The following is a 25,751-nucleotide window of genomic DNA, read 5'->3' on the forward strand; positions in this document are numbered from 1 at the left end:
AGCGTCTACACACAAAATGCATTTCGAAATAGCTTTTTGCTATTCCTAAATAGCACGTCCGCACTGATTGAATGCTGAATCACATTTAAGGCCAGCAGGGCACCCTGGGGAGGGCGGGAGGCCCCCTATTTCGAAGTAAGCATCTACACAGCGTTTATTTCGAAATAGCAATTTCAAAATTGGCGCTATTCCTCATGGAATAAGGTTTACCAATTTCAAAATAAGCCCTCCACTATTTTGAGTTAATTTCGAAATAGCAGTTGGCTTGTGTAGACGCTAGGAAAGTTATTTCGAAATAACTTTGCTTTGTAGACATACCCTAAGGGCGAAAAACCCACTACAATCTACATATCCCATGGATTACAGCCATACATGTTTTGCTAGTCTATAAAGTGCTACCAGACCTTTTGTTGTTTTTTCAAGAATCAGAGGAGAGGTTGGGAAGAAAGGAGGCATTTAAGGATTGAAAGATGCTTCCTCTATATCACTTCCAGCTTCTCCTGCCTGGGACTGATCCGAGAACCTGCGAGTCAGCCCCTGACTGGTCACTACAATCATCACTGAATGAATAAAAGTTTGAAAACTCTCTCTCAGGATTAGAACTTTTCCTACCTGCTGGGGGCTATATGCAACATAAGTTTCCCACCTTGCCTTTGTAAGAGTCCATACTTGTTAACCACAGAAATGTTTCATTTCTATTTTTGCCTCATGAAAGGAACAAAGTTAACAACTTGTGCCTGAGATAAATAACCTCCGAGAGATTAGTTTTCTGAAGCACTGCACTGCATTTCCTCCGCAATTCCCTGTGGGATGTAAAGCGGAGCTGGAAAGACACAAGCATATGAAGAGAAATAAAAAAACCCAGACAGGATAATTGCATCAATTCCTATTAGCTGAGAAAGCAATTATGGCCCTAAAAATAATTTGACATAACTATATACATACAGAATGACCTATCAAGGAGTCACACTCCAAGATGAAAGAAACAAGAGACACTTAATATTTCAGTCTAATTGAACACACACATATGGAGATTCAAGTTTTGGAAGAAACGCATGCTCCCTGCCACCTGCCATCCCTTCAAAACCAGGAGAGCAACCTATTTAAAACCTAAAGCACATCGTGGGTCAGAGCTGATCTCAGCTCCACTGATATAAATGTGGAGTAAATCCTTTTAAATCCATGGGGCTCAGTCTCCTTTGTCTTACAACAGCTTGGCAGGATCAACTTTCAGTACAGCTACTCGTTATAGAGAATGAGAACACTCTCTACTAATAATATAGAGAATTGGCTTCAAATTGTGCTACTTCAGATTTATTCCTAGACAACATCAAGGGACACGTCTCTAACCCCCATGGTGGGGGAGCAATCACTAATGGCTGCATCAAAAAAAAAAATCTGTTTCCTTAACTCCTTTTCTTCTTGCAAAAGGAGTGGTAGTCCATAATCTAGACCAGGGCTACTCAACTTTGGAAGCCCTGGGGGCCACAATGATACTCACAGCACATGCCGAGGGCCACAATTGAAGTGTGGTTGCATATACATGCAAATATATGCAAATAGCTTCTTTCACACTGACGGGCATGCATACAAAGATTAAGCCTTAAGCCACGGCACTGGACCCAAACGTGGCCAGTGTGAGCCAGTCAGAACTTCTGTTCCAGCCAGCCCGTCCGCTTGTGTCTTTCAACGCTCACCCCGCCTAGGACATGCCTTGCCGTTGGGGAGTGTATTGCCAGTGGAGGTGCCACGTTCAAAGGATCCCACCCTTGGGCTGCATGTTGAGCCCTGTGTAAACCCAAACCGCACCGTGGGCCACAAACAAATGGGCCACAGGCTGCATGTTGAGCAGTCCTGATCTAGAACATAAAAATTTTGCGTGGAAATCAACCAAATACAGATTTTCCCCCAGCTTGCAGTCTAGTCTGTGCCAGCTAAGAGTTTAATTCTGATCATTTTAAATAATATCACTTTGATGTCAATACATGCATTCCCAATAGTCTTCTATTTTAAACGCCTATTAATTTTAGTAATCTAGTGTTCACCATTCATCCCATTTTTCCTTTTCAAATAGCTAGTTCTTTTTCATTGTCTAAGCTGCACTGAACACCATGTTTGCTCATTCAAATGCATGAAATAGAAACAATTGTCGTAGCGACTTGCTCCCAACAATGGCTATTAACTCCCCCCAAGCAAACAAACAAATCCCCAGCCCATTCCCATATGGTAAAATTATATTAAAAATATTCACATAAGGTTTTTAAACCTTATTCTCCCACTGTCACCGAATTTTTCTTTTTAAATAAAACCTGCCTTTAGATACTAAAGTATTGCACAATGTTCCTTAAAGGGCTTCTCATTCAAAGTCGTTGTGTACACTCTTTTACAGGCATTGTAAATCATAGGGTCATAGAACCATAAGGCTAGAAGGGCCCACAGGGTCATCCCGTCAAATCCCCTGCCAACATTCAGGATTTGCTGTATCTAAACCATCCAAGATAGATGACTATCCTTGAAAACCTCAATGAAGGAGATTTCACAACTTCCCCAGGCAATTTGTTCTATTGTCCTACTGGTTTTATAGTTAGGAAGGTTCCCTCCCTCTCCTCCTCCCACCCGAGATCCAATCGAAATATGGCAGGCTGTAGTTTGAGCCTACTGTCTACTGCTTGTCATCTGTGGCAAGAGACCAAATGACTGCTTCTTTTTCAAAGCATCCTTTCAAGTATCATATCCCCAGAGGTCTTCCGAAAAAACGTCTTCCAGTGCCAAAGCACATCAAAAAAGTGATCTGCTTTTTTGAAAGATAACATTCACACTGAATGGATGCTATCTTACATTTAAGCTGTGATTACTATAGATGGAGTGACCACCAGGGCACCTGTGCTTTTTCCTCTTCCTTCTTCTTTCGAAAAAACTCCCTCTTCCCCATCCACACACGCCTTTTTCCAAAAGAGTTCTTTTGGGAAAAGGCTTCTTCCTCATAGAAAGGGGTTTGCCAGTGTTGGAAAACCCCCTCTGTTCTTTCATTTTTTTTCAAAAGAATGCGATTTCAGTGTGGACATAAATGACGTTTTTTCAGAAAAACATTTGTTTTTCTGAAAAAAACTCTATAGTGGAGCTATACCCTCTGAAGACAATTGGGGGTAAATTACTGTTAAGTAACAGCACAGAACACTGAGAACAAGGACTGGTGGCTGTAAACAAACTTTATGGGACTATGGGAAACTAGGCAACACATCCGGCTATCTAGAATCATGCCAGACCATGGGTGTTGCCGGACCAGAGAGTTCTGGACTAGAGAGGTTCAACCTGCACTGGCTACAAAGGTTTGCATTGTTTTCACAGAAAAGAATTGTATAAAGAAAGCAAATGTATAGAGGCAATGCCTCTAAATGTTAAGCCACATGGAAGTGGGGAAAGGAAAGAGCCTGGAAGCAATTATACTCCAGTGAATTATTTTTTTTCCTGCTCAGTGTGATGCAATTAGCCAGACAAGGTCAAGATTCTAAAATTATTATTTGTGCTGCAGGAGCGGCAGTGGGCTCTAGGCACGGACCATGTTCCCATCATGCGAGGCACTCTATGAAACAGAATGAGAGGATGGTCCCTGTCCCAGAGAATTTACAAACCAATTAAAAGTCAACTAACGAAAATTAAGTAAATAAATCAGGTCATTACTGAACAAACATTCTTGCCCAGTCACGGCTACTGAGCAGCCGCTGTGAAAGGAACTTCTTTCCAGTTTTTAGTTAGCTCAGTGGCTCTCAAACTTTTTGGCCTGCGGCCCATCCTGCTCAATACAGACCTTTCTGCGGAGCACCAGCCAACCACCTGGGATGATGAAAAGGAAGCAGGAAGGAGTGGTGGTGAGGGGTCAGGGAAGAAGCAGGGGTGCAGGAGCGAGGTGAGGGTGTAAGGTCTGGAGGGAGAGAGATGGTGGCGCTTACCTGGCTTCGTGCCTGCTACCACTCCCAGGCACCACCCCTGCCTCTGCACTGCTCCCATTGGCCATGATTCCAGCCAATGGGAGCAGCGGGGAAAACCTCCAGCTGAGCTGTTTCCTGTGCTGCCGTTCCCTATCTGGAGAGGGAGGGCGAGCAACAGCATGCAGAGTTACTTCCTTCTGCAAGCCGAATCTGGCTCATAGGGGGCTCACCTCCTCTTTTGCCCACAGCGGGAAGCTGGCACTGGTGCTTCAACCTCAGAGTGGGGGGAGGCTGGAACATTAGCGCAGGCTCCCCGCTGGGGGTGGGGGGCAAGTCCTGAGCTCATGGCCGGACCACACTTTGAGAACCACCGAGTGAGATAAATGTCCATATCGTAAACCCCCATCAATGCCATTAACTGATACCACTGCTGGGGAAAGAGGGGGGCTGAATAGGCCAGGGATGTGAACCTCCTTTTACCCCTGAGAAATAGAGTTCTTCCTGCTACGCACTGGGGCACATTAATGGGGTGGGTCTGTGGATAAGGCAAAACCAGCTGAAACTGCACCATATCTTCTGGGGAGAAACAGAGGACTTGCAGGGCTGTCAATATGACATCTTTCACTTAAATATAGTAAGAGAAAAAATAAATACCGTGTCCATGCAGGACAATCTGGTCTTATCTCTCACTTGGAGCACACTGCACTTTTAAATTATTATTATTAATTACTTATTATTATTAATGATCATCATCTTATTTCCTGACAAGGAAGATAGTTTGGCAACAGGTTCTTTGCATTCTGAAGTTTCTTTCTTTCAATCACAATGATAGAATTTCCACAACTCAAATCTCTGCAAAATCAAAGGTGCTAATCTCTTCTAAAGGAAATCTGTTTTATCTTCAGGACAACAAAGCTGTTGGAAAAAGTGTAGCTTTTTCAACAGGTTTGTAGCTGTTGGAAAAAGTGGGAAGAGTCAAACTTTTTTTTTTCTGTGAGTTTAGGTAACATGCACCATTCGGAACAGCCCACATCCCAAAAACCTTCTGTTTTTGCTGATGGGATTTATAAACCAGCTCTTTTCTAAAGCTGCAGTCCTTACAGATTCTAGTCGGAATGCCAAAGAAAGGTACCTCAGCAGAGGTGTATGAGGGTTAAAGGTGGGTCCTTAAGAGAAAGACTCACAAAGCACATTTTGGTCAATTAACGAAAGCACCTCAGTGTGTGAGATTCAGACTCGGACGGGTTTTCGTTCTTTGATATGGAAAATACTCCCACTTGAAGTGTGTCTGGTCTCTCAACATGAGAACTTGGACAGTTCAGAGGCTAAGAAACAAGTCCAAGTTTACTGGGTGTATCCCTGCTCAGCCCCGGGGTTGGACTAGATACCTCCTGAAGTTTCTTCCAACCCTGATCTTCTGTGACTCTATCTAAAAAGAAAACAAACTTGGTTTGTTTTCCAACTCACTCATTTCACTCCTCGAGTTCCTGATTATCACAATAAATGGGCAGCTTTGGGAACAAAGGGACAAGGCGAGGTGGCACTAATGGTTCATAGATATGTAACTGAATTCAACGGAGGAACAAACTTGTTAATTTCTCATTTATGTCAAGAATATGCAGCTGTTCCTGAGTTTCTGCACTTCTAGGCTGATATTTCAGATGCAGCATTGATTTTTTTCTTGTTTCCTTCGTTGTTATCACGGCAATCATAATATGCTAAATGCTTTCCAAGCATTCAAAAAAGGGTCAAGATCTTGTTGCAATGAGGTCACCATTAAAATGCAGAGCCCAAATCAGCCCTTGGTTATACCTGCAACATCTTATTGGGTTATAAAGATGCAAATGAGCACTAATCTGACCTGGAATATCTAAGGAATCAACAAGATACATGTTGGTTCTTCACCCATTTAATCCCAAGACAAGGTGAAAAGCATAAGGATGTGTTCCGATACGGTGAGATACATTTCGCTATGACTCACTGGAGCACAATTTTATACGTACAGAGAATTTTGACAGCGCTCACCAGAATCACCTGGTGCTGTACAGATGAAATGTGTCTGGCCTGCACAGGTTACATTTCCTAAACCCAGGTAAATTATTCACTATGGGCCTAAGCCAGAGGCTCTTGATGCCAGATTGAGCCTCATAATTGACTTCAGGGGGCTTTGCCTCAGGCCATAACGAGGAGCCAAGAGTCAAGTGAATTTCAAATTGGCAGATACACAACTCCTGGAAAATGAATTCCAACTTCTGAGCAGTTTTCAGCCATGAGACAGCTGCATGTGAGGCATGGTGCTGCATTCTAGAGCCCCACGCCACAGGACAGCTTTCCGAGGGAAATGCAGATCGCTGTTCATGCAACGGGTTATTGTCGCAACCCCTACCTTGAATGCAAAGCCCTTCGGTGCAATTCTCAGATTCCTGACTCAAGCCCTCGCAGAATTTTCCCCCATTCCGTGGCGGTGGAGCTGTACATTCCCGAATTCTCAAATGCTCACATTCCGGGCTGCAGACGGACCATTCGCTCCACTCTTCCCAACTACCATCCACTAAACAGGAAGAAAAACACACATTATCCATATGAGTTAAATGACCAGCTGGTATGGTTAGATTCTGCTGAATTCCACTGGCTGTTTAGGTGGTCTAAAGATACCTAAGAACCCTGCTCAACTGGAGAACAAACTATTAAACTCAAGAGATGTGTGTTCAGGTTTGTGTGTTTCTGGATAAGACCAACAGAATACTGGTTTTAAAGATGCAGGCTGTGCTGTGTGACATGTATCTAGCATCTATTATCCAGAAAGATCCTACAGACCTTTAGGATTCTAGTTTTGTGCATATAACATGGGAGACATATAATCCACCACTGAAATGGAGCCACCTCTGAGGTAGAACACAGCATCTTTCAAAGGCTATATCTATACTTGTGTTTTTGGCAGTAAAACTTGTCTCAATGTCTAGTTGGTGGTCCATGTCAAGTGGAGTGCCCCAAGGATCGGTTCTTGGGCTGGTTTTGTTCAACATCTTTATTAATGACCTGGATGAGGGGATGGATTGCTCCCTCAGCAAGTTTGCAGATGACACTAAGCTAGGGGGAGAGGTAAATACCTTGGCGGGCAGGGATAGGGTTGAGAGTGTCCTAAACAGATTAGAGGATTGAGCCAAAAGAAATCTGATGAGGTTCAACAAGGACAAGTGCAGAGTCCTGCATTTGGGATGGAAGAATCCTAAGTATTGTTAGAGGCTGGGGACCGAGTGGCTAAGCGGCAGTTTGGAAAAAAAGGACTTGGGGATGACAGTGGATGAGAAACTGGATATGAGTCAATGGCATGCCCTTGTAGCCAAGAAGGCCAATGGCATATTAGGTTGCATTAGGAGGAGCATTCTCAGCAAATCTAGAGAAGTTATTATTCCCCTTTATTTGGCACTGGGGAGGCCACATTTGGAGTTCTGGGGCCCCATTATAGAAAGGGATGTGGATGCATTGGAGAGGGTCCAGTGGAGGGCAACCAAAATGAGGAGGGATCTGGAGCACATGACCTACTAGGCGAGGCTGAGGGATTTGGGCTTATTTAGTCTGCAGAAGAGAAAAGTGAGGGGGGATTTGATAGCAGCCTTCAACTTCCTGAAGGGAGGTTCCAAAGAGTATGGAGAGGCTGTTCTCTGTAGTGGTAGATGGCAGAACGAGGAGCAATGGTCTCAAGTTGCAGTGAGGGAGTCTAGGCTGGATATTAGGAAAAACGATTTCCCAAGGAGGGCGAGGAAGCACTGGGATGGGTTCCCTAGGAAGGGGGTGGAATCTCCATCCCTAGGTGTGTTTAAATCCCGGCTTGACAAAGCCTTGGCTGGGATGATTGAGTTGGGGTTGGCCCTGCTTGGGGCAGGAGGGCTGGACTCAATGACACCTGAGGTCTCTTCCAGCCCTGGGATTCCATGATTTTATGAACTTACCTTGCTCAGGGGTGTGAAAAGAACCACTCCTGACCTACATATGTTACACAGACAGAGGCGCCGGTGTGGACAGTGCTACCTCGGCAGGAGATGCTCTCCCACACAAGGTAACTACCATCATGTGTCAAGACTGGTTTAATTTGTGCCAACAGTGGGGCTGTCTCCCATCACCGTAGAGTTGCTGTGCTAGCGCTCTTACAATGGCTCAGCCACTGTGACGCCACTAGTGAAGACACAGCATAAACAGAGCACTGCAGAAGCACCTAACAGTTCAGGACAGGAAGTAAACACCACCTACAGCCAGTGAAAAAACGCAAGAGGGACTCTGATGGATATGTCCACATAATGCAGCTATTAGCTCCTTGTGCTCATCCAAAATTCAGCTCCAAGGGGGCTGGTATGTGGAGGCTTCACACAGGAACAGAACTGACATTTACAAAAACAGCACAGATGGCTTTGGTGGCTTCCCTTCAATGCCCTGAGTGAGATCTGGACTCAGTATGCCTCTGTCTTATCTTTTCTCCATCCCTGCTCACATCTAAAAAGTATCCCAGGGGTATGTCTATACAGCCAAGTTATTTCGGGACACCAGCGGTATTCCAAAATAGCCACCTCTCGTCTTTTAAACTCGTCTGCTATTTTGAAATATAGCAGACACGTTATTTTGCCATCCCTGTAAATTTGATTCTACAAGGAGTAAAGGATGGTTCAAAGTAGCGCTTTATTTCGAAATTTGGCGCTGTGTAGATAGTGTCAAATGCCAAAATAAGCTATTTTGAAATAGGCTCGAAATAAGCTACATAATTTGCATATTTTATTTTGCGTTTTGGGTGCTGTGTAGACACACCCCCTTGGTCCCATCTACACATCTCACACATAACTTAGATGAGAGGAAAGTTAGAAGAACATAAGATTCTTTTAAATCCCAGATCAGTAAATGCTGGGTCCAAAGCCCATCAAAGTTAATGAAAAGAATCCCACTTTAAAGGAGATTAGTCAGGCCACAAAAAGAGTTAATCTTAAAATTACACACACACCCATTTACCCCCGTGTTGGGCATCCTCCATTCCCCTAAAATCATACAAATACAGCCTGTTCCCGACTTAGGAACCGGTTACGGAGCAAGCAATTGGTCGTAACTCTGTTCGTTCGTAAGTCAGACCCCATAGAGTTACACGTGACCGCGCTGTTCATAAGTGCGGATTGCATTCGTAACTCGGGGTCCACCATTTACAATAGCTTCGGCTGTAACTGCAAACGGTCATAAGTTGACCGTTTTCAACTCGGGGACCGGCTGTAGTGTTTCAGATGATAAAGAGAGGAAATACATTGAAACAAGGGACATAAGTGTGTTTTAGTAATAACTCAAGCTTGGTATAAAAAGGTAAAATGCATTTTAAAGCAAAGCATTTAAAAACCAAACCATCCTTTATTTACTCCTTGTGACCTGAGGGCTCTGTGTTTTTCCCTACAGTGACCTACGTCACAAAGCCTTAAATGTAGGAGGTAAGTGCTGAAGTGTTGTGCACAGTTTTACGCGGTACCTGTCCTTGAATATGTGGAAACCTCTACTTTTATATATAGATCAAAGCATTGTTCAGTGGCAAAGCAGCCAGATGAATTCGCTGGGCACCATACACCCAACCAGCTCCGGTCACAGAAGTCTGGAACGTCTTTTGCAATTGCACAGAAAGATAAAACGCACAGGATATGAACTTTTGTCTAAACACAAACGAATGCCTTCCTGTTCCCCCTTTGATCTCAGTGGCTCTGCACAGCACATGCAGTCCTCGTGTCCTTCAGATAGAGCGAATGCTGTCTCAGTGTGACATTTACAAGTTAGACTCGGATATCTCACCCGGGCAAAGGGAGGTACAGGTAATTTTCTGCACTGACATTCCCTCACAAAAAGCACCCCCATTGAGCGGAGCAGGGTTGGTACAGGTCCGGGAACGCTTCTGCCAGCCTCGGCCACACCGCACGTTGCAGTTAGACCACTCGGTCCAGGACGACCAGCCTCCATTCACTGCAACACACACGCGCAGCGTTATGGGTACACAGCAAGTCATACGCAGCAAGTCTTCATTTCCCGATCCCTTTGTTCTCAGATTTTAAATATATTCGGAAAGGTAAATTCCAAGCCCAAATAGGAGCACCAGCAACTAAATAGCATCAGGATGCAATTACACCAAGGACGCCGTGTCAGAGAAATGCTGTGTTTGCCTTTGGTGGGTTTATATGCCAAAAGGTGTAATGACTGACAGGGAGACTCTGAAGAGAATTGAGGTACTTGCCTCCCCGTTCCCTTCAAACATGCTTGACTTAAAAGATAAACACAATCCTTTTTTTTTGGATAAGGGATGGCTGAGGCATGCCTTGGAGTTCATCAATAAAATGTCACTCTCCGATATAACAAACATGGTAAACAACGGGAATGGTGAAAACAAGTGTTTCTGCTTCATCTCCCTGTGGCACACAAGATTTCGATTCATTAACTAGTGCTACAGAGATCTAGTAAGGGAAACACCCAAGCAGATCATTATTCAGAATAGTTATTTAGTGCTTAAGTGTTCGGGTGAATCAGGGCCCTAAGAACATCATATGTAAGACTTATATCTTTAGACAGACTTAGGGTGTGTCTAGACTACAAGGTTTTGTTGACAAAAGTGGACTTTTGTCAACAAAACTATACCTGCGTCTACACTGCCACTGAGTTCTGTTGACATAACGTCAACAGAACTCAGCAGTTTTGTCGATGGTGGTAAACCTCATTCTGTGAGGAATAACGCCTTTTGTCAACAGAGTTCTATCGACAGAAGGCATTATTGCATCTACACTGTCCTTTGTGTCTACACTCTCATGTCGACAAAGCAGCTTGCTTTGTCGACAGAACGGAAAGCAGTCTAGATGCTCTTTGGAGACAGAAGCTTTGTCGACAGTATCTGTAGATAAAGCCTCTGTCGACAAAAGCCTGTAGTCTAGACGTACCCTTAAAGTGGCCATTATTAACAACTGGCACACGGATTATTTATTATTTGTCCACTGGTACTGACAGGAAGCCCTCATCACAGATAAGTGCCATCAATGTTCCTCTGCCATGTATATTGGCCAAAGAGTACAGTCTCTACGACAAAAGAGAAATGGACACACATCAGACATGAGGAATGGTAACAGACAGAAACCTGGAGGGGAACATTGTAACCTGCCTGGGTGCTCAGTCCTGGATTTAGAAGTAGCCCTTCTTCTGCAAAGGAATTTCACCAGCCAATTACCGAGCAAGAATGCGGAACTGACATTCATCTGCAAATGTGACAATGGGCTTGAGCAAAGACATTTAACTGGATGTCACATTATACAGCCAGCCCGCCCTGCATTTAACACCTCATTTTTACATCACAAGCTAAGTATGGGACACTTCCAGCCCACTTTGCCAGTTTCATTAGCACCGCTTGTACAATTGGCAGGTGCTTTTTCTTTTTGGTTATAAAATACTTGGGTTTCTGTTATTCCTCCCCGGTTCATCATCTGATGAAGTGAGTTTCATGTTCACGAACTCATGATACTATATGTATTTTTTGTATTATGAGCTTTCATGGGCACAGCCCCCTTCTTCAGATGAGTGGAGCAAAAAGGAGAAAAACTTTTAACTCCAGCACTATAATTGACAAGTTTTTTTTCCTCCCCCTCTGCCTTCTTTTTTTGCTTTGAATTGGGATTTTTTTTCTACTTTTTGCTCCACTCCTCTGAAGAAGTGGGTTGTGCCCACAAAAGCTCATGATACTAGACATATATTTGTTAGTCTCTAAGGTGCCACAGGAGTACTCTTTTTTTATTTTAAGTTACACACTAACACGGTGACCCCTCGGAGACTTTTTATCACAGACAAGAACCTCATTATGCTGGGCACTGTACAAACACGCATATTCAGGGGGCTAAGGATCAGGACTGGGAGTCATCACTGGGACCAGGGATATGGGATTTGTGACTGACTGGTTGTTATAGCTGCGTGGAAGCCAGGCAGTAAATGCTGTTACACTTTTCCACTGACCATACACCACCACCGTTGCGGACATGCTCCTTCTCTTGGCCACTATGTTGGCCGCCATGCAGGTGTAGTTGCCCGAATCAGACAGCCGGGCCTGGCGTATGATGAGGTTGTGATCTGCCCTGGTGTCGATGTTGTCATCCTGGTTGGAATCAATGGGCTCTTCATTTTTAAGCCATTCCACCTAGGGAGAGGAGAAGAGAAGAGAATGAAGCCAGCGTGCTGGAGAGAAAGATGCACAGTGAAAATACAACCATTGCCTCCTGGATAACGGCCCTTGCAGATCACATCTGCAGAAACGGGCTTCTCCGCTTGGAAGGTTTGACTGACACATTAATTTAAGGCATGGTGAATTGGTGTTTTACAGAACGAATACTCTGAAAACAGAAGCAGAATCTTTAGATCCAGGTAAGAGGTGGAACAAACATGTCTCATTTTTACAGACAGGGTAGGTTGGGGTTTTTTTTTCCGGACTCTGAGAGGTAGGGTTGTATCCTGAAGCCAAATACCCTTCCGAGTTGCCGTTCAGATGGATAACCTCAGTTGGGAACTAATGGAAGGACTTGCAACTTTGACGTAACGAGCTTGCGGATCTGTAGGCATTCATTATCACGCTGCTCTGTGCAGATGGTCTGCAATTTGTAGATTTTTTCCAGTTGATAAACAAATCTGCAAAAGCAGACCAGCTAAGCCAATTAGATTTCATGCCAGACAGCAGGTTCCCCTTCCAATACGGTTAGTCATTTTGGTAGGCTGAGGACAGAAGGTGGGCAACTGATATCATCCCTGCCCTCCCGGAAACATGGCACCGTCCAATGGCAGCCAGCCTTGGAAGGCGGTGTGGGTCTATGGCAATGTTTTTCTTCTGAGATACTGTTGGATATAGGACATGTATTGGCTAATATACAATGAATCAGATTTCCATTTGAATCAGGTCGCATATTTAATAAACACAACAGCTGAAAAATGAAAGCTTGGGGGGACATTCCCTCCCCTATTTTTAATACATGCTATTAAGCAAAAAAGAAATCACAGCAAGCGGAGTTAGAGATACAGCACTGTTGTTTAAGTTTAGCATTAAGGATTCAAAGCACCTCTATAGATCTAGGTACTCATAATGTGCCCGTAATCGTTCTATTTATTATGGGTTTTTTTCCCGTCTTTCAGCCTTGACCATTATTTAACATTTTTCCTTAATCTCTTTCATGGAAACTTAAAGACAGTTTTGGGGATGTGCATTTGTGTGCTGTGTTTGGGACCAAACCGACTATGTACACAAGGTGGGTGAGGACTGAAGTTATGTTCTATCCCATCCAAGTAGGTCTACACAGAAAATTTATTTTGGATTAATGGCCATTATTCTGAAATAACTATGTGAGTGTCTACACAGCCATTCCATTATTTTTAAATAATTTCAAAATAACGGACGGCTTATTCTGAAACCTGTAAACCTCATTCTATGAGGAATAATGCCTATTCCAAAATAGCTATTTCGGAATAAGGTGTGCGTAGACGCTTCACTGCTGCTATTTCGAACTAGCCTCTCACCAGCGCCATTCTAAATTATTCCTCCCCAGTGCCTTCTGGGGCTCTAAATCAAGATAGCCCATCTACATTAGAGAAGCCTGCCTCTGACTCATTTTGAGGCTTCCCTGCAGTGTAGACGTGCTATTTTGAAATAAGCTATTTTGGATTAACTAGAAGCCACCTCCTCGATATCTACTGGTCAGTCATGATTAGAATCACATAGCTATAGACATAAATACTACTCATTAAATTTATCCTCCTTGGTGTTTCAGATGATGTATACCCCTGAAACGAACCACCTGCCTTTTATCAATGTTTTTTACCACAGCTCAATTTTGGCTTATTCATTTCTCTGGAATCACACTGGATGTGTAGGCAATATTTGAACATACTTGTTAAGGTGTTTTCCTCATCGTTAGCTTTAGCGCCTAGCCTTCCTTCTTTTACCATGTAGAGATTTTTTTTGATTATAGTCTTCCCCCTTCAATAATTCAGATGCATTTCTTTCAGTTCCCTGTAGTCTGGGTGAGGTAGGAAACTATCAAGGGAATTGAAACCCACCTACTATTCATTTTCTTCTATGCAATTAACTTTAACACTTGTCATCAGACTACGTCTCATCAAAGACACTAGGAATCCACGTTCGACTGCGGAACTCCAGCTTGAGACCAGAATCCCATTGGTCACAGTCAGAACTATATTCACTTTATGTGCAAGCAAATGACAAACATGCCTAGTAACATTAAAAGAAATGACAAACGTGAATAGTGTCAGTGCAGGCTGGGAGTTCACGATTTTACAACTGTTCATATTTTACATTTTGACTCTTTCATCAGACCAATGTTATTTTATTTATTTATTTTTTTTAGTTCCTGGTTTCTGTTGAAGCAGCACTTTTGGGCCTCATGCTATTTTTCCTCTCGACAGCTCAATATTTTCCAGGAGAGAGGGAGAGAGCATGCACTGTGATCCATTGTTTACCGAGCCCGGGATTGCGCATGAAAAACGTTTACATTAATGCAAAGCATTTAAAAGAATGATGATCAGTGCGGAGGGAGAACATTAAACAGACGGAACATAAACGTTGGAGCACTGAGAGATGTGCCATCAACAGATGATTTGTAAGCAAGGGCGGGCAGTGCCTTTTGCTTTCTATCTGCATATTTTACAGTGCTGTGAATTCTACTCACTGATACTAGCCACCCCTGCAAGACCCTTCCCCCGCCCCTTCTCCCAGAAAAGTGCTATCTTTAAACTGGGAAAGACATCCCATATCTGATGAATACTTCTGAAGCAGCGGGACTTTCAAAAGCAATTCTTTCAAGGATGAACAGCTTACTTGGCTTTTTTCTTGTTGTATTTTTACCATTTCCAGTGATCTAGGGTCCCTGTAGATAAAGTTTCCTCAAAGGGCACAAAAAACCAAAGGTGTGAGATAATTCACCACATTTCCATATACAAATGAAACATTAACTCTGAATTTTTAACCTGGGGTCTCTGAAGAGTTGACTTAAAATTCATGAGCATTTAACTTCCCTTGCTTTATCACCAGCGGATGTCATGCAATTGCTTATAATGCACTGAAAATAGCTCCCTTTTTAAGGATTAGACTGTCTGAAGATCTTTTAATGCTTGACTCATGAACTAAGTTTCAGAATGGCTGTCTATAATGCAACTTAAGTTTTTACATAAAAAGGCTCCCCCTCCCCTGAATGAGGCCTGTTCAGAATTAAAATGTCCCCATCCGTTTCGACCAAAGGCTAATCACGTAATGATCTACAAAAGAAATGCGAGGGCAGATATGGATTAGCTCAGCTTCCCTACATTGGGTGGCTGAGGATGAATTAGCATAATCATAAATTTGTTCCAATTACAGAAGGCAATTATCAGAGACCAGCTTACAGCACTATCAAAATGAAATCAGTTAAGCACAGCATATCACAGGTAGGTTGTAGTGGGAGTTCGCTATTTTTAAGACAAAGAGTGCACCAACTAAAAAGCTCAAGCATCTTTCTGACTATTGAAGGTATACCATCAAAATATTTCCGGGTCAATTTCATAGACACAAAAAACAACTGCGTGAGCTGCTTTCAGTGATGAATTCCAATAATGCTTAGCCAGTGCAAAAAAATTAATCAAATTAATGTATGCATATGAATCATATTTAAATATGTACCCATGCAAATATTATAGACATGCATCTTCCAATTTCCAGATTACAAATTCAAAATTCCCTGGGGGCTTATAAATGTCCCCCAGAATATTGACGAAGGCAGGAATACAGATGAGACAAACATTGCAGAGAACAGTTAGGGAAGGTTAAATGACTTTTTAAACTCCTCTCTGTTTTGAAGGTGCTTGTCATTAGTGATAGAAATGTAGCCGTGTTAGTCTGGTATAGCTGAAACAAAAAATAGGACTATGTAGCACTTTAAAGACTAACAAGATGGTTTATTAGGTGATGAGCTTTCGTGGGCCAGACCCACTTCCTCAGATCAAATAGTGGAAGAAGTGACAATTTTCTTCCCCTGTTTGATCTGAGGAAGTGGGTCTGGCCCACGAAAGCTCATCACCTAATAAACCATCTTGTTAGTCTTCAAAGTGCTACATAGTCCTATTTCTTGTCATGAGTGAGATAGAAAAATAAAATAAAAGCCCTTGCAGGCCAAAATCCTCAGCAGGTTTAGCACATGATGCAAAGATCACTAAAACTTTTCATAGGGTCCTGGGTCAGACCCTTAAACTGCCATAAATCTGCCACTTCAATGAGCTATGCCAATTTGCACCTCCCATCTCTCTATCCTCCTCACAGGAAGAGGGTGATGCAGACCGAAGTTTTTTTGCACTCTTCATGTAGAACAGTGGCAGCCAACCAGCCACCTGTGATCCGTGAGACATGTAGCTGACATTGTCCATCTTCAGATATGGCCCTGCAGTTCCCACTGGCTGGGGTTCTCCATTTCTAGCCAATGGGAGCTGCAGGAATCATAGACCCACAGAGCACTAGAACTGGAAGGGACCTCGAGAGGTCATCGAGTCCAGTCTCCTGCCCTCACGGCAGGACCAAGCACCATTTAGATCATCCGTGATAGATGTCTGTCCAACCTGCTCTTAAATATCTCCAGAGATGGAGATTCCACAACCTCCCCAGGCAATTTATTTCAGTGTTTAACCACCCTGCTAGTTAGAACGCTTTTTCCTAATGTCCAACCTCAACCTCCCTTGCTAAAGTTTAAGCCCATTGCTTTTTCTCCTATCCTCAGAGGCCAAGAAGAACAAATTTTCTCCCACCTCTTGACACAACCTTTGTGACACCAGTCTTCACCTCCCTATGGTTATCTTTGCCCCAGCAGAGATTTTTAAACATGATTTTTAAAACAAGATACCTTGTTTATACCGTTTTTTGTTTTGCATTTCATTCAGCTTGGACCACGATGAGTCATGGGATCCGTTTTCCCTTTTTGCAATTATTTTCACACTCTGGCTGTTGTGCACCATCTGGGCACTTACCAGGAGCACCGCTTTCCAGAGGACATGATTTTTTTAAAATTGCCATTGGAAGAAATAACGAAAACATCTTTTCTTTTAAGAAATCCTGTGTGTCGCTCACCACCGTCACCTCCTCGCATTTTAAATATTAAAGCCAAATCTCCATTTTGAATCTTGAATCAGCTACTGTAGTATCCCTTCTACCGCAACAACATATTCACTAGCCGGACTGACTGACAGACCTGCATTTTCTGTTCTCCCTAGTGGCTCTTGTTTGAGAAGAAAGAGATATTGAATAAGCAACAGGAACAATGCAGACTTGAGGTCCTTTGGGCGCAAATGATGATTTTATAGGTCAGAATACAAAAGATCTTAGTACCCCGCATTTAAATTAAAACCTCCTGCCCTTTACCTACAGCAGCTGACTTTCTCATGTGGTCAATAGCCAGAGTACACATATATCAGAGATAATATAGTTAGAATGTCAGCTCTCCTCGAAGAGAGAATCAATCACCTCCTGGATCCTAGATAAATGCTGAGCGATCTAGAGATGAGAAAGGTCAACATCTGGCTAATAGCTGCCACAATATTTCCCATTTTCATGTCACTTTGCTGTCTTCTTTTGGAATATTCTTCCTTCTAAATTGGGGAAATAGCAAATACTCCCTTAATCTTCTCTTATCAATTAAGCCAACCACATTGCTGCATCAAGTCCTCATGAAGGCAGCCATCACTGGCATCTTTTGGGCACAGGCACTTTAAAATGTTTGGATCCATTTCATGTTTGAATGACAAATGGAGGAGGGCTTTTTAGAAAACCAGTTGGCTGCATTGCTGCTTGTGAAATGACTGCTGCATAGGACACACGACTCTCTCAGAGATACCAGGCAGGGGCAATAAACAAGGTGAACAAAAGGAATCACTTGGTCTATATGTTCATGGTGAACTCATTCAAGCTGGGGCTGTCTTTTCATTATAGGCACGAAAGCCTTGGTAGCCCAACTAGCACGAAGACCACACAACAGTTTCACAGAAGACACTGATCAGGGAAAACCCTGCAGATAAATTAGTCTCTACTCAGGACTGGCCAAATGTTAAAATTGCTGACCTAGGGATGAAAGGGTCCATTAACGACATCACCAAACTTCTGGTTCATCCACTTTTCATCCACTTGTTAGGTCCCTGTTTACAATGCCTCCCCCCATTTTTGGTTTCAAATCTCACACTCGCGCGCACACACACACACACACACACACACACAATCCCAGATGGAACTGTAGTTAAAAGCAACTTTATATAAACTGTAACATTGCCTTTAGCTTTGTATTCATTGCAGGGAATCAAAGCTAGAGATCTGGTGATAAAGGGCACCAAAACGCACTGACTGTTTTGTAGGAGCAATTGTCTTTAATGTGTCCACTTTAAAAATATCTGCACCTGGTGAATCATAGAACATTCAAAGTGGAAGGGGCCTTGAGAGATCATCAGGTTCAGTCCCCTGCCTCCACGGCAGGACCAAGCACCGTCTAGATCATCCCTGATAGAAATCTGCCTAACCTGCTCTTCAATATCTCCAGTAATGTAGATTCCACAACCTCCCTAGGCACATGATTCCAGTGTTTCACCACGCTGACAGTTATGACACTTTTTCCTAATGTCCAGCCTAAATCTCCCTTGCTGCAGTTTAAGCCCATTGCTTCATGTCCTGCCATCAGAGGCCAAGGAGAACAATTCCCCCCCCCCCCCTTCCTCCCTGTGACACCCTTTTAGATACTTGAGAATTGCTATCATGTCCCTTCTCAATTTTATCTTTTCCAAACTAAACAAGCCCAATTCCTTCAGCCTTCCCACACAGCTCATGTTTTCTAAACCTTTCATCATTTTTGTTGCTCTTCTCTGGACCTTCTCCAATTTTTCCACATCTTTCTTGAAATGTGGTGCCCAGAACTGGACACAATACTCCAATTGAGGCCTAATCAGTGCAGAGCAGAGTGGAAGAATGACTTCTCATGTCTTGCTCACAACACTCTTGTTAATGCCTCCCAGAATCAAGTTTTGCTTTTTTTACAACAGTGTCACACTGTGGACTCATATTTAGCTTGTGGTCCCCTACAATCCCTAGATCCCTTTCTGCAGGACTCCTTCCTAGACAGTCGCTTCCCATTCTGTATGTGTGAAATGGATTGTTCCTTCCTAAGTGGAGCACTTTGCATGTGTCCTTATTAAACTTAATTTTATTTACCTCAGAACATTTCTCCAGTTTGTCCTCAGTCTAGTAAATGCTAAATACCATGAATCCTCTGCTATTTACTGCTGGGTTGGTTTTTTTTTTTTTCCAATATGATTCAAAAGGTGGGGGACGGGGAAAAAGTAACAAAATGCAAAGTCAGAGACCACACAGAGAACAAAATAACAAGAAATAATGTTATACAGCAGGGCTATGTCTACACTCGTGGCTTCTTGCGCAAGTAATATGCAAATGAGGCTAAGCGTGGAATATCGCTGAGCCTCATTTGCATACCTAATGAGCCACCTTTTTTTCAGAAGAGGCTCTTGCGCAAGAAGGAGCGTCTACACTTCCCCTTCTTGCACAAGAACCCTCTTGCGCAACACCGTTCCTCCTGAAAAGTAATAGGTGTAATGGCATTGCACAAGAGGGTTTTTCTTGCACAAGAAGGGGCAGTGTAGATGTTCCTTCTTGCGCAAGAGCCTCTTCTGAAAAAAATGGTAGCTCATTAGGTATGCAAATGAGGCTCAGCAATATTCCACGCTTAGCCTCATTTGCATATTACTTGTGCAAGAAGCCGCGAGTGTAGATATAGCCCAGGTGTATTTCACACCTTTGTCAATAACAACGGTTCGATTTACCAATCATCCATTTTTAAATAACAGCCACCTCCCCCTGCAATAACTTTCAACTCAGTGGTATGAAGTTAGTCGATAAGAGTTCTCATTGTAAAACCAGCCGAAGTCTACGCGAAGTCAGTGACCAAGGGTCTCGGAGGCCAGTCCCCTCCCGCGCTTCATTGTACTTGCCTCCCTGTAACAACTATAGGCCCCTCAACATTATCATGAAGCTGTTTCAAGCGATACTTTCTCTGTAAGCGTGTGCAGTGAGTTTGTCTGATTTAAGTAATACAGGCTTCAATTCTACCAGAGCTTTGGGCACCAGAACAATTAACTAATATTACAACATAATGCCTCCAAAAGAGCCATTTGCAAGATATATATTTTTGTCTTGTGGACAATTTTGATTTTCACCCTTCTTTTCCCTCCCCAAAATAGACCAAAAAAATGTTGGCTGAAAACTGCCAATAACTGAAAACCTTTGTTTCCAGATATTTTGGGGGGGTTTCTGTCTAGTTGATTAAAAAAAAATTAGATTAGCAAGTAAAACAAGCCCTTCCCATGAGCAAGCCACTTAGCTGAAATCAGAACTTTCTGTAAAAAGAAATTGTCAGAACATTTTTAACTAATCCTAACCTCGTATTAAAATGAAACATTCCACAATTAGTCTGGCCAGCCCGTCAGCAGCTATATTTTTTTCCACTCTACTCCACACCATTGCTCTGAGAACCCACTCTGCCTTCAGCCTCTCTCTAAACCCTACTAAATAGAGGCCTTTTGCAGCATTCATGAAGGTCACCAAATTTAGGCTGTTTCTGAAGCGGATAGAGCAAGATTGCAACCCCCCACCAACACCCCACCTTTTTGTACTAAAGGGGGATCAGGATCCGGCTTCAGTCCCTGATAACTGCAGAATTACACTGGGTGAGCATAGGCCCAGCGGATGTTTTATTGACAGACCTTGCAGGAGACCCACCATTGCTCTGTCAATTTCATTTTGTCTCCTTTTAACATAAAAATCCAGCAAAGATATGAAAAGCGCCTCGTTAACATAAGTTATTAGAAGTGATTCAGAAAAACAAAGAGGCTACATCCAATCCATCCACAGCTCTCTTTCCTGAGCACATTTCCATTTCATCCATGCAATCAAATGGTGTTAACCTTCATTATAAATCTCTAGAATGGGATTGGCTAAGTCTACTGCATTGTCTGAGTTCATTCAGAGCAGATACTGTTACTGGATGGGTTAATAATGGGGCCATCTTACTGCTCTGATTAATGTGTTTTTCCTTCTTTAGACTGAATGTATAATTTTATTACAAAAAATCAAATATGAGGATAAATATAGAAATGGGAATGGGATTTTGTCTAAACCTCTGCTAGGTGGTGTAGGAACCTTGTCTGTAGAGCAGTATGTATGGTTTGGTGTGATAATGACATTCTTAAAGGCAGTTTTCTTTATATGCCTCTTTAACTGGTCCCATCTATTTCAATTTCTAAAAACAAAGATAGAGGATGGTGATGCTTTGGCACATCACATCATTGCTGCCTGTACCTCTCCATCACAGATCCTGCATTACAGGCGCTGAAATCCAACACCAAAATGTATCCACGCACAGACTACAGGCAGTCCCCGGGTTACGTACAAGATAGGGACTGTAGGTTTGTTAAGTTGAATTTGTATGTAAGTCGGAACTGGTACATATTGTAGGGGAAACTCTAGCCAAACATTTCTCCAGAGCTCAGTTTTATTCTCCCACGCCTCACTTCCCTCAGTCCTTTATTCTCATGCTGAGGTGTCTGCTGAGAAAAGCCGCTCCGCGTCTCCCTGGTCTGCTGGGAGGGGGGGGGGGGGGGAGGGCTCTAGCTTCACGTCTCCCTGGTCTGCTGGGGGGAAGCAGCTAGTGCGGGGTTGCCTCACCCCGTTTGTAAGTAGGGATCCGATGTAAGTCTGATCCATGTAACCCGGGGACTGCCTATATTCCAAAGGGACTGGAAATAGGGGTGGGAGGCAAATCACAAAAGACAGCCATTCATCATTTCAAACATTGTGACCAGTTAGCTCATCTTTAGTTGCAATGTTCAGGGTATGGAGGCTTTCTGTGTTCACTAAATCACTTAGTGCACTGTTCTGTTGGGTCTCGAGACAATCACATTTGAATGCAAAAAGTCAACTTATTGGCACCTCTCCTTTTACAGGAAGAAGGATCACGTTTGAATCAGAATTCCATGGTCTTCCCTTCATTTAAACGCCGCACAATGACACAGCACTAATAAAACCAAAAATGATTAGGCGGGTTTATATAGTTCCTTTCCCAGTAAGGCAATGCTCATGAATCATTTGACTTTAATTATTTTCTGGTGAGCACAAAATAAATGACCTGGCTGAAGCAGAAACCCCAAATGTCCTGGCGGTAGCTCCAGTGACTAGGCGAGCAAATTAGAGGAGGTTCTTTTGGTGAATTTCTTTAGTTGGATAACCTGTACATGACAGCTAGATAGCCATTCTCAGACCTTATTTTAAAAGTGTGCAGTGGAAACTCATCGTATATTTCTTGATAATGTGAATCAGGATTCTTTGAAAGATAAACAAATAACTCCAGGCTCCAGAGACCCTGTCCATGATGCTACATGTTAGACATCAGCTGGTTTTCAATGCACAGGCATTTACAAGGGAATTACAAATACAACCAACGCACAAAACCCATTTTTTAGATAAGATTATTGGGGTGCGTACTTTTCAGAGTTGTGCAACTGCCGTCCTGACATGCAACATCTCATTTCAACAAAGCGCTCAGAGATAAGAAAATCATCACACCTAACACGGATAGTAATTGAAATGAAAAGCTACACACCACAAGATTGCAACATTCTTTCCTTTTATCGGCTTGCAATCAAACATTACAATGTGGCATTAAGGGAAACAAAAACAAAACCCTCCTGATTCCTCCACTCCCCACTGCAGCTTTTTTCTTTCAAGGAATAGAAAGGCCCAATCAATTGCTATCAAGTCTAGTGCTCAGATACTGCAAAGAGGAGTGAGATTGAAGTTATTCTGCATAGATTAGACACTTATGTATTCACAGGCCCTTTCCTCTACTGAGTCTTACAGTCTGATGCCAGGTCTACACTAGACTTGGAAAGTCGGCTTAAAGTACGCAACTCCAGCTAACTACAATAGGTAGCTGGAGTTGACTTATTTTAAGCCAAGCTTGGTCGCGTCCACACAGCAGGAGCCTGATGGGAGCAAAAGCTCCTGTCAGCCTCCCTTACTCCTCATGACTGCGAGGAATATAGGCGCCAACTGGAGCTACCCTCAGCATTTGATTTAGTGGGTCTATGTTAGACCCACTAAATCAAATGCCAGAACATCGATTTACCGTGTGGCAAGTGTAGATGTGCCTTCAGGGTGTTAGACTGGGCCCTGGGAAACACCCAATGTATCAACCCTGCTTACTTAGAAGGCCCAACATGTCCTACACCTACAGTTCTGTCCTTTGGGAGTCTGTGAACAGTGCTGCATCTGGTGGCCAAATTTACACCACGGTATTGTTTATTTTGCAGTTGAAACCAAGCTTGGAGATGAAAAGGATCTTAAAACATGCATGCCTACCCTCCAAAGGTAACCTAGGCAGCAGAAGCCTTCTTCAAACAGCCCAGTGAGTCCTGTGTTTCAGTCTGGTTCCCCCAAAGAATTTCCTCATCTCCAGACAGTTTCCCTTTGAAAACTATTACACTTATTATGGTCATCTCCTTCCCAGGCCTTGACCAGGCTGATCAAATCCAGTTGTATAAGCTGACTCACGCACGGAGGTCATATCTTCAAAGGTTCAGCCACTGTCTCTGAACAGGGTCTAAATTTTTGCCAAAGGGTAGCTTATTTTTTGCCGTTTCCCTTCCTGTTTATTCTTTCCTGGTAACTATCCCCCAATTAAACTAAACCAACATATTCACAGTGTACACAAGCTGGGAAGTAGGTCAACATTCAGTATTCATAAATTATTACCAAGTAGCTCTGGTATCTACTGAAGGAATTACAATGCATTCCTGGGGCGTCAGAATCAGGTGCTAAGACATCATCTGACACATTTAGGTCCATAAATATCATTCAAGCCGCACAAGGATAATATCCCCATTCCATCTATAGTTAGGCTATCAAAATGCAACATGAATAGAAATTTCTAACCCTATGGGTGTGTCTAGCCTATACCTGTAACTAGGTATAGTAAAAAACTATACCTGTATCTACACTGCCGCTGAGTTCTGTCGACATAATGTCAACAGAACTCAGCAGTTTTGTCGACATCTGTAAATCTCATTCTACGAGGAATAACGCCTTTTGTTGACAGAATTTTGTTGACAGAAGGCATTATTGCATTTACACTGTCCTTTGTGTCCACACTGTCATGTCGACAAACAGCTTGCTTTGTCTACAGAACTGGATGTTGTCTAGATACTGTCGACAAAACTTCTGTTGACAAAAGCCTGTAGTCTAGACGTATCCTATTAAAAGCTTAAGAGGAAAAGGAAACAAAAGTCATTAACTAAAGACAGGAGTTTGGTCAACTCAAATTTTTTACCAGAAGCATCAACTTGATTTCATAGGTCAAGAACTTCTAATGATTTAGGTAGCATGCAGGTTTTCAAAGTCAACATTGAAAATAAGCTTCAGAGGGGTAGCCAAGTTAGTCTGTAACTGGAAAAACGTAAACAATGAATAGTCTAGCAGCACCTTAAAGACTAACAAAACATGTAGATGGTATCATGAGGTATCCACTGAAGATTTGAAGATAAGGACCCTTTTCATGGAACTTTTTTTTTTTTTTGCAATTTTGCTAGAAAATAGGGAGACTAGCGGATAAATTTTCTATTTTAAAATCCATCACTTCAACAGCTTAAATAGATATTGCTTGTGTGTCCTTAGAAATATGAAGATGTGTTTATACAGGAAACTACTGGAATGTATTAGAAAAATAAAAAGGCATTGTCACACTATCATCCACAAAGTGGAAACTCTTAGCATGGTACAAAATTCTACTTTGGATTCCCCTTTCCTTGCAGCTAGTGTCATCGTTAGACTTCTATAAGCCATTCTGATTAATTAGTATTATACACCCATATTTCATACATTTTAAACAGTACAAAAAGTGCAAAGCAGCAAAAAAGCATGCCCATTTTCTGGGTCATCCAATAGCGTTAAGAACTGGATGGACCGGGAGACAAATAATATTTAAAGCAGTAAGAGGTGGATCCAATTTAATATTTAAAGTTACTCTAACAAAGCAGGGTAGGTATTGGCCATTTTCCCCTGACTTTAAACATAACAGTCATAGGTTTAAGTCTTGAGATTGAGATGTATTGCTGCATGTTCATATCAATGGGCTTTAACAATACTACCGTTACCTGTACAGAATGCTCTACGATGAAGATGAATGACATTATACTCATGTTGCCTCTGGGGAAACTGAGGCATAGAAAAGTTTAGTGACTTGCCTACCAAACTAGTTGTATTGCCAAGAGCAGAACTCAAGTCTCCAGAGTCTAAGTCCTGGGTGCTAACCATTGGGTAACACTGCCTCATTCCGCTATTGTTCTCAGTGGAAGGAGGCTTCTACGCTTGTCAACATTTGTCTTTCAATGTATTCAGTTTTCATAAAGTAAGACTAGGAGAATTTTAACTACTTAATTCACATGTTTAGTTGATTCTACTGGTTTTTAAAATCCCAGCAATCTTTTGTAAAGTTTTCTTATGAAGCCCAGAAGTTCATTAACAAGTAATATTTATTCAGATGGTTGACCTAGATATACCTGCAGATGAGAAACAGGATTGTTAACTCTAGCACTCTGTAGCATCATGATAAATGTACTAGGACCATAGGCGATAAATTACTTCCTTTTGGTTGTTTGTGTGGGCCCCTATTCTTGATTACAACAGCAACTTCAATACTTCTGCAGTGAATA

General features: G+C 42.6%; 1 protein-coding gene across 1 annotated transcript in view; it reads right to left on the reverse strand.

Annotated features, from left to right (window-relative positions):
* The window catches only part of UNC5D (unc-5 netrin receptor D), a 364,515-nt gene that overhangs the window by 93,388 nt on the left and 245,376 nt on the right, over nucleotides 1-25,751 (reverse strand). The window contains exons 8-10 of the mRNA XM_089773737.1: nucleotides 11,931-12,111; nucleotides 9,741-9,908; nucleotides 6,316-6,480 (exon numbers count right to left, since the gene is read on the reverse strand). Coding sequence (XP_089629863.1) covers nucleotides 6,316-6,480; nucleotides 9,741-9,908; nucleotides 11,931-12,111 — 514 coding nt within the window. The remainder of the gene's footprint in view (nucleotides 1-6,315; nucleotides 6,481-9,740; nucleotides 9,909-11,930; nucleotides 12,112-25,751) is intronic.

The sequence above is a fragment of the Pelodiscus sinensis genome, chromosome 28 (genome assembly GCF_052426305.1).
Source record: "Pelodiscus sinensis isolate ZL-2025 chromosome 28, ASM5242630v1, whole genome shotgun sequence".
Classification (NCBI taxonomy): Eukaryota; Metazoa; Chordata; order Testudines; family Trionychidae; genus Pelodiscus; species Pelodiscus sinensis.